Here is a 14,687-nt window from a genome sequence, read left to right as displayed (position 1 = left end):
AGAAAAAGTTTGTGGGTGATTTTGTAATTAATATCACATTTTACTAGTATAAAATATATTTCTAGTTCATAAATAAATAATCCAATAATTGATCCCTTTTTTTAACTTTGTTTCATTTGATTCTTTTTTTAACTTTATATATTTATTTTGAGAAAAATACAGTAAAATATCATCTCCTATTTCAAGAATAATGACGGAGTCAATTGGCTTCAGGGGACCTTTTTTGAGGGGTGTATAAGTAAATTTGTATATTTGATGGTTTAAGTTTGTATTAACAATATATTTTTTGTTATGTTGAGGAAGGTGAATAATGGAGAGTATGGAGTAGTATAAAACAACAAATCCAAAGGCACAATTCTCACCACTAGCTGATCGATGAACTTCACATTAATAAACAACAATGCGTAGAAGTTAAAACTAATTAATAAGGAAACATGTTGTGTGTGTGAGTTGGTATATTAATATAAGTCCACTATTATGGAGACTTTAAATTTCTATTATTTACCTATAATTAAAACATGTTATCTCTCTCGTTTGGCATATTAATTATTATTGAGTTGGACTTCATATATACACTTATCAATTTTTATTTATTTTTAAAAAAAATATAGACTTATCAATTTAATCCGACAAATGTTACTTTAAACATATGTTAAAGTTGTGGCTTATGCTTCTTTGAATTTGCTTTTTAACTTTTTACCAGGTGATAAGGGGCCACTAATCAGAACACTACTTTCTTCTTCAGGCAAGTATAGATAATGTATAAAGTTTTATACCATTTTAAAGTTGAAGCACATTTCTCTCTTCTTTAGTTAAGTGGAGATAATATATAAATTCTTGAGATGGTCTTGGTCGGGTCCGGCCGCAACATACAGCTGGACTGGCTACATTTCTTATTTATTTAATTATTTTTAATTAATTGGTAAATATATTTTGAAAGAAAGAAACATAAATTTGAATTAATGGTTATTAAATTTTAAATAGGAATTCATGGATTTTTGGGGTTAGAAGCGTTTAACCGTTGATTAAAATTCACAAAATATTGGGGAAAAAACATAGATGAAAGTGCATTTTCGTTTATCCTCTATCGGAATAACAATCAAAATAACAAATAACCAAATATAAAACACTCTTTATCATTCTTAAAAGTTAGTATTAATATAATGATAATATATATAATACCCCCCCTATCCACAATAAGTGTTCTAAGTTGATTTGACACAGGTTTTAAGAAATATAATGGAAAGTAGAAAAAGTTAGTGGAGTGTGATTTCTATTTTTATATATTAATTTTGAAATAAAATGTGAGTGGAATGAGTTAATAGAATGTGGGGTCCAGTTGGCGAGGTCCATCCGCGAATAGGAGTCCCGTTTTTCCATTTTAGTCCGTCCGCGAATAGGAGTCCCGATTCACTTTTACCATAAATGATAATAGAGTCTCATCTTCCATTAACTTATTTCACTCACATTTCATTTAAAACTAATATATATATGTGGGACCTCTATTCCATTAACTTTTTTCCACCCACTTTTCTTAACATTTCTTAAAACTCGTGCCGCCAAAAAGTGGGACTCTTAATGGCGGACGGAAGAAGTAAAAAGTAAATGAGACATTTAATTGTGAACTGACGAAAAAGAAACTTGATACATTTAATCATGGACGAAGGGAGTAATACATTTAATTAGAGACTAATACATCTTAATTAAATAAGTAGGAGAGATGCATCGTGCATCTAGATTGCTATAAAGAGGAGTTTTGGGGGAATTATTTATCCATTGCACACAAAAACACTATACCTAAATGGCTTCAACCGACAATCACTTGAAGCTTACAGTGCTCCTATTGGGGTTGCTCTTCGTCACCTCTCTTCATCTCACAGGTAATCTATTGCTCTTTTTAGATACACACAAACACAAGTGTAAAGTGGATGCAATTTGTCAAGAGTGTAACTAACGCATGTGTTTCATACGACATAAGCGTAAAATTTTGTTAGGACCGAGTCTTGATCCTGCTTCGCAATGTTCATTGTACAGCAGGATCGGAACTCAGTCCCAACAAAACCTTTGCTTAAACTATGTTGCAGGAAACACATATAGTCAACAAATGTTGACTTGTTAGACAGTCTTACACGAGTATAATGATACTTTCATTGTTGTATGTGTTTCATGCAACATAAGCTCAAATATTGTTAGGACTAAGTTTTGATCCTGCATTGCAACGTTAACCGCAGCGTTAACCGCGTTGTAGGATCGAAAACTAGCCCTAACAAAATCCTTGCTTAATTATGTTGCATGAAACGCATTTATATGCATTTAGACATTCTTACACAAGTAGAATTATGCAGCTGGCCAGGTTGGCACTTTCTTCGGACGGCTGGGCACCAACTTGCCCGGCCCGGCCGCAACCGTGACCCTGTACCAACAGAATAACATCCGCAGGATGCGTCTCTTCGACCCCCACGCCCCGACTCTCCGGGCCCTCAGCGGAACCAACATCCGTCTCATGATGGGCGTATCCCACTCCGACCTACGCGATCTCGCCAACTGCCCCCAGGCGGCGACCGTCTGGGTCCGCCAAAACATACTCCGCTTCCCGAACGTCACGTTCCGCTACATCATTGTCGGGAACGAGATTGACCCCAATTCTGAGCTGGGGCCGTTCGTGTTCCCGGCCATGCAGAACGTGTACCGCGCGATCCGCGCGGCCGGGCAGGGAGGCCGCGTCCAAGTCTCGACGTCCATCCAGATAAGCCTCCTGAGCCAGTGGAGCCCGCCTCAGGCGGCCGCGTTCAAGTGCAGCGTGAACTGGTTCATCCGGCCGATCCTCGAGTTCATGAGGGACACCAGAGCCCCAATGCATATCAACGTGTTCCCGTTCTACGCCTACCTCAACGACCGGAGGAACATCAACCTCTCCTTCGCGCTTCTGCAGCCCAACAGCGGTGTCGTTCTCGGCGGCGTGTACTACGACAACCTCTTCTACGTGATCCACGACGCCTTCATTGCCTCCATGACCAAGATCCTTGCGGCAGCATCGCCATTATCCCTTCAACAAACACCTGAAATGAAGTCTGGGATGAAGGTTTCGGGAACGACTGGTATTTCGTCAGGTGGGAAACACGCGGCACCTCCACCGAAACCAAGCATTCCATTCGAGCGCAACACAACAGCGCTCAGCGATGGACCGATCAACACGGTTAACAACGCGAGAACCTACATCAACAATTTGATGCGCGTGGTGAGGACTGGAACGCCAATGAGGCCTGGCCAGCCGATAGAGACGTTCATATTTGCTATGTTCGATGAGAACCTGAGGCCCGGCCCGGAGTACGAGAGGCATTTCGGGATCTTCCTTCCCAACAGCCAGCCAAAGTTCCCATTCCGATTCCGGTGATTTGTTAAGCGTGTTTTTCCCTCTATGGTTGTGGTGTGAATTAGTTTGCAGTGTGTGTTTAGATTGTATCGTGAGTGCAACAGGATATCCATATCCTACTATCAATCTATAAATACTCACAAAATTCACAAACTACTCCCTCCACAATATACAAACATACTTGCCACACCAAATACCTCGACACACAAACATACACAACATTATTATTTAACTAAAGCAAGTATTTAACAATCTATCACCTGCGATGCTTCTTCTGCATATCTTCCACTGTAAACTTTGCTTTGATCTTCTGTAGAGCAGCTACTACTTGCTTCATGTTGATTCTTTCATGTGGTAAAAAGGCCAAACATTTCATCGCCAGTTCAAAAACAGATGTCACACATTCTAACTTTGCAGAGAATTGTCCATCTTCTATTGATACCAAAACAGAGGCCACAACTACGCTTATTGCATTTTCGTTTAATGCTTTACCCACCCACTCCTTTATGCTCATTTCTCCATTGAACATATCATCTGTCGGTTTCTTGCTTGTAAACGTCTCCAACAACAGTATCCCATAATAACAGTATACATCTCCCATTGTAGATACCGTTCCTTCTGATCCAAACTCTACAAATTGTAATTCACACGTTCAACACCAATCAACATAATAACATAATAAGAAAGTGAAATTCAAGATTTTATAAATTACGCATCACCTGGTGCTGCATAACCAATAGTTCCCCTGGCTATAGTGTGAACTACAGCCTCGTCGTGGTCAAAGAGCTTGGCGATACCAAAGTCCCCAACATGAGCAGTCATATCTGCATCAAGCAACACATTGCTTGGCTTTATATCACAGTGAATGACAGGGTATGTATGGTCATGATGAAGATATTCCAAAGCTAACGCCACATCTATTGCTACTTGTAGTCTTTGCACCAGATCAAGACAATTCTTGTCCGAATGCAGCCATTTCTCCAAGCTTCCATTCGGCATATATGCAAGAATCAAAGGTTTGAATTCAGGGTTACTGCAACAACCAAGTATCTTCACCAAGTTTCTATGTCGAATAGTGCTCAATATATGACTCTCACTTTCAAAGATCCTGATGGCTCCTTCTACTTATAAGTTGAACACTTTCACCGCAACTTCTGTCCCATCTGCTAGTGTTGCTTTGAGGACTTTACCGATGCTTCCTTTACCAAGGAGATTTGTCTCACTAAAAGAACTTGTTCCCTGAAGTTGTTGAGAAATGACTGAGCATCAAACTCAGAAAAACAACCTTCATCTGGTATTTCTCCTTCCAGATCATTATAAGACATATTCAACTTCTCAAGCTTGAGCTTTCCAAGCGACTCGGGTATCGAACCAGACAGGTGATTATAGGACAGATCCAATTTACTCAATCCTTTGGCCTCTCCCACTGACTGAGGGATGGAACCATTAAACGTATTTTTCGACAAATTTAGGTATACAAGTGACTCACATCCGCCAATTGATTCAGGAATAGAACCTGAAAACTCGTTAGAGGATAAGTCTAACTGGTTAATAGTCTTCAACCTTCCAATATACGGAAGTTGACCACTCAGATTGTTCGAAGACAAGTCCAAAAATATGAGGTCTGCAAGACCAAAGATTTCCGAAGGGAGAGTGGAACTCAGCTTGTTCGAGCTCATCATGACCATTCTTAGAGATTTAACTTCCCCCAAACATTCCGGTATCGGACCTACAAGCATGTTGCCATGCAATCCCAAGTTCATCAATTTACTCATTAGACAAAGATCACGAGGGATATATCCGCCCAGCCGGTTATTATAGAGGTTTAACTTCCACAGTTGCTTCAACTTCCCCATTGTTGCCGGGATGAATCCTGTGAGATTATTTGTAGATAAATCCAAAGTTTGTAAATTGCTCAAATTTCCAAAAGCAGAAGGAATAACTCCTTGGATGCTGCAGTTAGATGCTAGAAAATTGATGAGAGAAGCAGATAAATTCCCAACCGAAGGCGGGAGGACACCATTCATCCGCGGATTATCAGATAACTCCAAGTACTCCAAATTTGGGCAGTTAGTTAGGGAAGAGAGAAATGTGAGTTCTTGATCCGGAGAGTCAGCTCCTGTCAGATTATTTCCCCAAAGTCGAAGGACCAGGAGTGACCTTAAGTTATCAAAGTGGGGAATGGAGCCAGTGAATGAGTTATCATTCAACTGCAAATAAGTAAGCATGGAAGCATTGCTGATAGTGGTTGGGATTTCTCCTGTGAGTCTATTGGAAGATAAATGTAGCTCTTCGAGATTGACAAGTGAGAGGCCTATGTTTGGAGGAAGACTGCCGGAAAGTTGATTTAACTGAAGAGATAATACCGACAATGTTGAGAGATTAAGTATGGAATGTGGGATGGAACCACTCAAAGCATTCATGTATGCTTGAATAAGTGTGATGTTTTTGAGATTACCAAGCTCTTCCGGCAGTTCACCTTCCATCAAGTAATTCATATTTAGTAACAAATCTCATTAATAAGTAATGTAACTTGCATGCTTCAATGTTTTCTTTTGAGAACATACCTGTCAAATTGTTGGAATCAATAGATAACGTTCTCAGCATAGTAAGGTTCCCAATTTGCTTTGGTATGTGACCTGAATAGCATAAAACACTTTTTAGTAAAATACCTAAAAGGGGATCAAGTTAGAAGGGTACTATTATTATATGGAAAACTACATCTTTCATACAAACTACAAACTAAAATCTGGACCATTAGATTTTCAAATTTTGGAAATTTGCTTTCTCTACTTTAGGCAACATGTTAATTATACCTGTCAAGTTGTTTTCACTAAGTATTAGATGCTGCAAGGAGGTGAGATATCCAATTTCTTTGGGTATGCTACCTACAAATACAAGTACAACATAGTTAGCCAAAAAGAAGCCTTCCAAAATATAACTTCTACATATAACAGATATACGCTCTCAAATTGTTATTTAATTACCAATCAAGTTGCTGTCAAGATACAATCTTTGAAGCCTGGTTAAACTGCTGAAAATGGGGATACTTGTAGTAAGAATGTTGTCACCAAGGTACACAAATTCCAGAGAAGAAATGTTGAAGATAGATGAAGGAATTTCTCCTGCTCAATTAGAATCATTATATCAAAAGGTTAATGAATACTATTTAACTAAACATGATAGTAATTTCAAATAAAAAGAGATGATGATACCCTCCAAATTGTTAGAATACATGCTTAATTTGGTAAGCTTCGTCAAGTTCCCAATTTCAGTTGGTATGTTGCCATTGAGTTTGTTAGAGGATATTCCCAAATCTTCCATCTCTCTGCACTTGTATATACTCTTCGGGATTTTTCCAACAATTTTATTTCCGCTCAGAAGTAATATCTTGAGTTTCGGAGTATTGCTGCATATATCACTTGGGAGCTCGCCCGATAGGTTGTTAAACATGAGGTTGATCTCTACCAGCATAGACATGTTGGTGAAGACTGCACTCGGTAGACCTCCCACGAGCTGATTACTCGCTAAGTTCAAAGTCTGCAGCGTTTGGATGTTGGACAGCTCTGAGGGTATGGAACCTGTGAAATTGTTGGAGCTCATGTCCAGAGACTGAAGGAACGTTAAGTTTCCAAGATGTGGAGAGATGGTTCCGTGGAGGAGGAAGCCGGAGAAATTGAGGGCCGTGACCCTTTGGTGGTCGAGGCTGCATGAAACGCCAGTCCAGCTACAGATGGAAGCATTGGTCGACCAGTTGCTGACCAGGATGGAACCGGACTCCAAATTGATGGCGCTTTTGAAGGAAAGGAGAGCGTCTTGATCAGTAGTTGAGTTGGAAAACGGGGAGGAGGAGGTGATCAGTGTAACGCTGGTTAATGTCAAGAGCACGAGAACGAGAGAGAAGGGAGGGGAAGAGGTCTCCATTAGTAGCTTGAATCTTTCGAAAGCTCAAATGAAGATGAAGATGAGACGAAGACAATCATTTAATTTCCAAATTTGGTTAGTGGAAACAAAAGAAAAAGCAATCTACTTTCCTAAAGCATCTTTCTGTACACATTATCTTTAAACAAACTACTTTTACTCTTTTATCCCACAAGCATTATATCTTTGCTATGTTCCACTTTATCACAATATCGGTAAATCTATTTTACTTCTGTTGACCTGCATAAATTTTAGGTTCGATAAATAGGTATCAGTGAATTATATTCCTAGACCAATTTTCAGCACCAAAAAAGTACAATTGCCAGCCAGAGATGGTACATGGCATCCAAAGTGGATGAAACGATGTCGTTTCGAATCAGATGGAAGATAAAATATAAACTTCCATCTTATTGCAACGACGTCGTTTCATGAAAAATAGAACAGTAAACAAGGCTACATGCTTAAATTTGGATATACTCGTTTCAGAGAGTTGATCTGCATTGTAACAAAAAAAAAGCAACTAGCAGCAGCGCGAAGTCTGAGCATATTATAGCATAAACATACAAAGCAAATATACTAACTACATTAAGTTAAAACCTCATAGTTCTGCGGAAATCAGTCCAACAAGAAGAAGCTTCGCAGTCAGAACGGGTATAAGTCTTCCATCCCAAAATTTCTCAGGGATAGAAAACTTGAGGCGTGGAGAATCGCACCTACACCAGGGACGGATCCATTTGGAGTTCACAAGGGGCAAATGCCCCACCTAAAAATAATTTATGTATACTACTTTTAATAAGTTAATTTAAATTTTTTTAAAATATCTTTATTTTTGCCCCTTCTCAATGTATTAAAATATCTTTATGTATATTTTTGCCCCACCTATGTAGAATTTCTAGCTCCGTCCCTGACCCACACTAGTATGATTTCCACCACGAGCATCAAACATCTCGATCTTCTTGAAGATTTCGTCTTGCCATTGTAGTGGAACAGCAGGGACTCATCACATTTCATCAAGATGTCACCATTTTTAAAAACCTTAATAAGGGAAATAAGCCCATAATCTCCACAAAGCTTGGCATCTTTGTTGATGACATATTCCTTTGTCCAAGACTTCGCCACCCCATATTCCCTCATCACCCAAACGACGATTTTTCCTTCGGATGAATTATCACATAAGCATAGACGACCCTCGAAAACTGACAAGATCCCAACAGACCCTGCTTTTGTCAGAAGAGGAGGATGGGTGAACGTGCTGAAATGCTCTGTTATAAGATCAAAGCAAGATATTCAGGATGCAGATTTTGGATCTACCCCTGAAGATTTCCGTTAAGAAATACCCCAATCGGAGACTACATTAGCTTGTCACCGGGTACGATACTCCTCCATGTTCGTGTCCCAAGCGTGTACACCTTACAGTGAGTTCGGGTAACTGTAAATCTAAACAAATTCTCTGCTAACTCATAGTCACAGACAACCCCAACCACCTTATGTTGACCAGTCGTTTTGGTCACTCCAAATCCAAATATAACTATTTTAGACGAAGAGTCGAGAGAGTGAGGATACGGACAAAGCTTGATTAGTCTCGTGTTACAGGGTTGCATACATAAAGATCACAAGGTTCATCACCCGTCATAAAAACCAACGCATTAGCTGAACCCTGAGGCGCTTCAGCATGAGGAAAAACAGACTCGGTGACCAAACTGTAGCGGAGATTATGGTGCTCAAGGTCAAGGCTGTCTTCAAATTGAAAGATTTCGTACGAGTTAGACTCCACACTGGACCGAACCACAGCCAACCCCGGCACTGAATTAGAAAGATGAGACTTGACAAACTCGCGAGAGTTGAGTAACTCGAGCCCTGACTTGCAAACACACTTGCAACTAATAACATCTCGGGCGGAGAGCCTTGAGAGGATATCAATCGTATTTTCTGTCGGTAAATTCACGAAGAATTCTCTCGTCATTTCTCTACCTAAAACAACAGACAGTTGTATTAGAATGTTGATCAAAGAAATCCAACACCATCAATTTCTAACTCCAAATTGATTCTATCTAAGAGTGGTGAATACCAAATAAAAATTGGGGGTAATGAGCAACCCTAATTAGTTAATACCTAATCTTGAAAACGACAAAGCTAACAAAGTTTACTTAATTCTCTCAGTTGGGGAAAGGTAACAGAAATCAGAAATCACACATACAAAAACACTGCTTTGATAAGATGTGGGAGCTTGAATACCTCTTTGTTACTGAAAACGACGGTGAATAATAGTGGCGCTGCACAAATGGTTGATCTGGATTTTAAAGAAAAACAGAAATTGATACTCCCTCCATCACAGATTTGTAGTAACATTTTGCCATAAAAGTCCGTCCCACATTTGGAGTAACATTTAGAATTTACTATATTTGCACATAAAATTTTACTCCATTATTCACTAAAATTACACCCAAATGCCATTATCTACATTAAAATAAATCAAAACAAAAATAACAAACCAAAAAGTCAAAAAGGGACCCACCAACTCACTTAATTTATTACACACTCCATCATCTCACTTCATTTATTACACACTCCATCATCTCACTCCACCAACTCACTTCATTTATTACACACTCCACCAATTCCTTAAAACCCGTGCCATAACTAAATGTTACTACAAATGTGGGACGGAGGGAGTATGATATTCGGAGATAATAAACCGAAATATGGAAATTATAGAAACCTATTTGGCGGCGGAAGGACGGCGAGGGAGGAAAGCGTCGATGGCCGCTGGACTACAGTGGCCACTGGCGACGGAGCGGTTTTATAAAAGAGTGATTTTATAAAACGCAAAACTCTCCCTTTGTTCATGGAAAAATGTAGAGAGACGAGAGAGAAAAAAATATTCCTGCCACTCTGTAATAATGGAGGCAAAAGGGAGAGAGATGAAAAAAGAATAAAGTAACAAAAAGTAAAGTAGGTGTGGAAAAATGTGTTAATTTTTACTAAAAATGGAAATGACTCTATTATTATGAAACGTATCAAAATGACAAAATGACTCAATTAATATGGAAAGGAGAGAGTATAAAAGAGAGAACTACTGTATACTTAAATACTCCGTATTAATTAAATAAAATTAAATACTATTCCCTCTGCCCACAAAAAATAGAGCAATTTGTGTATAGCACGGATTTTAATGTAAAATTGGTAAAGTAGGAGAAAAGGAAAAAAGTAAGAGAAAATGAGAAAAAGTAAGCGAGAAGTAGTGTTAGTGGAATGATATGTAGGGTTATTATTTGTTGAAAACTTTTCATAAATGATTGTGCTCTATTTTTTTTGGACGGCTAAAAATGGTAATTGTGCTATTTTTTTTGTGGACGGAGAGAGTACTATTTCCTTTATTCTATAATAAGAGTCATATTTTGTGATTTTATTTCGTTTTATAATAGATGTCACATTTCACTTTTACTACAAATGGTAGTAAATATATATCACATTCCATTAATTCATTTCACTCGCGTTCTATTACAAAATCAATATAAAAAAGTAGATTTCTATTTAATTTTACATTACAAAGAGTAGAATTACAATTGATTAAATTAATTAAAATATTAATAGATAATATTTTATCTATATTTTTTAAAGTTTTAAAAGTTGATTGATTAAATTAATAGAAATAGATCAAACATAATTATCCTACACAAAAAAGTTTAAAAAATCGATACTAGTACAGTTTTATTTCCACAATAGTTAATGCATTGGGCATTGCTCCATGCCTAGGACTGGGGAATTATACCGAAATACCGGAATACCGGACTTACCGTATCGAAAAAATACCGAAAATACCGTTTTTTCGGTATACCGTAGTTTTCGGTACGGTATGATACCTTACCGATAGAGATCGGTACGGTAACGGTATAAGATTTTTCATACCGCGGTATACCGATTGATATATATATAATATAAATATATATGTTATATTTAAACTAAATTTTAAAAATAAGAATTTTTATTATACAAAAAATAAAAGAATCAAAATTGGGAACCCTATTTTTTGAAGTAGTTGAAAACTAGATTTTTTTTTTATATTATGGATATAATAGATTTTTTCACGGTATCATGGTATAACGGTATGCCGTACCGCAAAACACGGTATAACGGTATATCGGAATGCCATATCGCAGTTCGGTATACCGCAAAAGTACGGTATACCGAAATGCGGTACGGTATACCGATAATACGGTATGGTAACGGTATGGAAAACTGTCATACCGAATTTTCGGTATACCGAACTCCGGTATACCGAAACTTACTGTACGGTATCGGTATGATTTTTGTCATACCGTAACTTTCGATACGGTATACGATATGACACTCCCGGTACGGTATACCGTACCGAACCACCCCTATCCATGCCACTAGTGTCAATACTCAATAGTACCATGAATTTCAATTCTTATTTTTAATCAAGATCACACCATTTCATTTTAATTCATTGGAGATATTCTAAAAACCAAAGAGAAAAATATCCATATTCATACCTTAGCATTTAATATGAAAACCAAAATTAAAAAATAATAATGTAATTTGCTTGATAATTTAGGAGTCAGTAAATTTAAATCTCAGCATTCACACAAATTCATTTTTTTTTTAAATATTACTCCCTCTGGTTGCTATTAAAAGTCTCTATTTTTAACTGACACGAATTTTAAAATATTATTTAACTTTATAATTAAAAATAATTAGAAAAGTTAGAAACGTGAGTCATTATTTTATATATGGATTTTACCTTTTGATGCTACGTTGTTATTTTGTAGTTTTATAATAATATTTGACTTTATAATTGAAAATGATTAGAAAATTAATGAAATGTGAATCTATCATTTTATATATGGATCTTGTAGTAGTGCTAAATTTGGTTATTTTATTAAATGGTGAATAGCTTATTTATACATGGTATTAATATAGGCCCAAAAATTAGGCCCAAGTTCGTAGATGTAGATCTTTTTCCCATAAACTAAAAGGAAAGATTTAAACTTAAGAAAAGATGAAGCAAAGGAGCTATAAAATCTCTCTTTTAGATTTTGCGTTTTTCAAATTTAATTTTTAGGTTTGCTTTTTCAATTTTAGAATTTTAATTTAGCTTTTCTATTAACTCTTGAAATTTTATAAAGGACAAAGGTTAAAATAAAGCCCTAATTATTATGCACATAAATAAACGCTGCTCTGCCGCTTCTACTATGTTGTGTTTGAGTTCTCCATTAATGGGGCGTAATTTCTTCCAAATTCTGCCATCGGAATTAACGTCCAACATCCTCTCACGCCTCCCATTCCGAAGCGTTGCAATCAGCAAATGCGTTTGCAAATCATGGCTCAATCTGCTCAATTCCGACTACTTCGAAATAAAATTCCCGCCCACCCTAGTTACTTTAAAGTGGAAACCATCTCGTTGCAAGATTTTCGAAATCGAAGACAAAGGCGAAGCCGATTTGGAGAGCCACGATCTTCACTATGCTCCGCTCACAGATTTCAAAACCCCTCTCGGAATCACACCAATGGAATGCACAGCTGCTAATGGACTGCTGCTTCTTCACCCACAATATTATACTGATAATCGTGTTTACATATGCAATCCTCTCACTTGTGAATATATCAGGCTCGTCTGTCCAATAAATTACGCCTTACTCGAGGATCCGCTTCCTTTTGATTTTTGTGTGAGCAAAATAAGTGGCAAGTATAAGGTGGTTTATGTGGCTCGGAATAATGAATCCGACTATTTTCAAGTATACACCCTCGGGAAGTGGAGGCGTGTCCAAGCCCCAGTTCCTGACTTGAAATTCTACTCATATGGGCACGCTGAATGTAATGGCAACCTCCATTGGGTAGGAGATGATTTGGTTCAACCCTCCTTTCTGATTTGTGTTTTTGATGTTGAAACTGAATGTTTTAGCTTCTTCTCTCCTCCTCCCGATCTTCCTGGAGATGAAGAGTTGTTGGTTTTTAAGGACTGCCTATGTATTTGTTATCCACAAGACTACGAAATCGTAATCTAGTTAATGAAAGAATACGGAGTTGAGGAATCTTAGACCATAGAGTACAAGTTGAGTTATACTGATTTTGATATCAATGGAAGATGGGTTTATCCTATCAAAGTTTTCAAAGATGGCGACATTTTGATGTTGATGCATAGACGGCAACTCATCTACTACTCCAACGAAACAAGAACTACTCAACAAGTCAATGACGGATCTCCCATACTTTTCTAATTCAATTCCCTACAAATGCAGCCCATTTATTCAACAAATTATTACTATCATACTACCTCTGTCCCTGAAAATTTGATACATATTACCATTTTGGTCCATCCCTGAAAATTTGATACACTTCACTTTTACCATTTTTGGTAGTGGACCCCATATTCCACTAACTCATTCCTACTCAAATTTTATTATAAAACTAATACTTTAAAAGTAGGACCCACATCCCACCAACTTTTTCAACTCACTTTCCATTACATTTCTTAAAATCCGTCTCGGGTCAAAGTGTAGCAAATTTTGGGGGACGGAGGTAGTACAAAACTCTCCCACAAAATGAAGGAAGAATTCTTCACAAATCATCACCATCGACATCCTCTCCCGACTCCCCGGCCCAACCATTCTCCAATGCAAATCCGTTTGCAAGCCATGGCTCGATCTACTCAACACTCAAGAATTCATCAACCATCATCTTTCCAACTCCAGCCCCGGCCTAGCTGTCTTCCATGAACGCATCTCATCACAACAACTCTACGAATTCAAAGACGAGCCTAATATCGAGCACCATGAGCTTCACTACAATCTCCTCATCCCCAACTTCAAACTCCTTCAATCTCCGTCAGCCAACGGCCTCCTACTCTGGCGAAACACCAACATCAGGCCTAATGCCCCTCTCCATATGCAATCCGATCACCCGTGAATACATAGAAATCCATTCACCTCAAGACTTCGACTACACGTTCCCTCAAGTTGTCTCATTTGGGTTCGGAGCCAGCAGAGTAACCAACGAACATAAGTTAGTTAGGGTTTTCCATGATTGCTTATGTGATCAAGACACGAACAGAGTATCACGGATTCCCAAATCCGAGTGCCACGTGTACACCCTTGGAGCCGGATCATGGAGGAGGGTCATCTCCCCTCCCACTCCCTTCGTGTACAACTGTCGTTCTGTTGGGGCATTTCTGAATGGAAATCTTCACTGGCTTGTGCTTGATTTGGATGACAAGCCCATGATATCTTGCTTTGATCTTGAAACAAAGATGTTTCGCGTATTCTCAACTACTCCTCCGCATCAAGGAGGAAGGCTTCTGATAGACGTGTTTGCTTTGGGGGGAAGCCTCTGCGTGTGTGATAACTCAGACGATGATGAGATTATTATCTGG

At 38.1% G+C, this 14,687-nt stretch overlaps 4 protein-coding genes across 4 annotated transcripts; 2 read left to right on the top strand and 2 right to left on the bottom strand.

The window, feature by feature from the left end:
• The first annotated feature begins 1,760 nt into the window (after nt 1-1,760).
• LOC125203122 (glucan endo-1,3-beta-glucosidase, acidic-like) lies at nt 1,761-3,498 on the top strand. Its single transcript, XM_048101407.1, has 2 exons — nt 1,761-1,880; nt 2,346-3,498. The coding sequence occupies exons 1-2, from the start codon at nt 1,802-1,804 to the stop codon at nt 3,392-3,394; spliced, it is 1,128 nt and encodes a 375-aa protein (XP_047957364.1). The 5' UTR covers nt 1,761-1,801; the 3' UTR covers nt 3,395-3,498.
• Nucleotides 3,499-3,502: 4 nt separating this feature from the next.
• On the bottom strand, nt 3,503-4,609 carry LOC125203123 (probable LRR receptor-like serine/threonine-protein kinase At3g47570). The gene is made up of 2 exons (XM_048101409.1): nt 4,093-4,609; nt 3,503-4,003 (listed from the first exon to the last, which is right to left on the bottom strand). The coding sequence occupies exons 1-2, from the start codon at nt 4,370-4,372 to the stop codon at nt 3,630-3,632; spliced, it is 654 nt and encodes a 217-aa protein (XP_047957366.1). The 5' UTR covers nt 4,373-4,609; the 3' UTR covers nt 3,503-3,629.
• Nucleotides 4,540-7,309, bottom strand: LOC125206690 (LRR receptor-like serine/threonine-protein kinase GSO2). Its single transcript, XM_048105930.1, has 5 exons — nt 6,589-7,309; nt 6,361-6,498; nt 6,190-6,261; nt 5,941-6,012; nt 4,540-5,852 (listed from the first exon to the last, which is right to left on the bottom strand). Exons 1-5 carry the CDS (start codon nt 7,295-7,297, stop codon nt 4,540-4,542), a joined length of 2,304 nt encoding a protein of 767 aa, XP_047961887.1. The 5' UTR covers nt 7,298-7,309.
• Nucleotides 7,310-12,534: 5,225 nt separating this feature from the next.
• Nucleotides 12,535-13,323, top strand: LOC125206689 (F-box protein At1g47340-like). Its single transcript, XM_048105929.1, has one exon. The coding sequence runs from the start codon at nt 12,535-12,537 to the stop codon at nt 13,321-13,323; it is 789 nt and encodes a 262-aa protein (XP_047961886.1).
• Nucleotides 13,324-14,687: the final 1,364 nt, after the last annotated feature.

The sequence above is a fragment of the Salvia hispanica genome, chromosome 2 (assembly GCF_023119035.1).
Source record: "Salvia hispanica cultivar TCC Black 2014 chromosome 2, UniMelb_Shisp_WGS_1.0, whole genome shotgun sequence".
Lineage (NCBI taxonomy): Eukaryota > Viridiplantae > Streptophyta > Magnoliopsida > Lamiales > Lamiaceae > Salvia > Salvia hispanica.
Note: the sequence above shows the minus strand (reverse complement) of the source record. Positions and strands in the feature narration are given on the sequence as shown.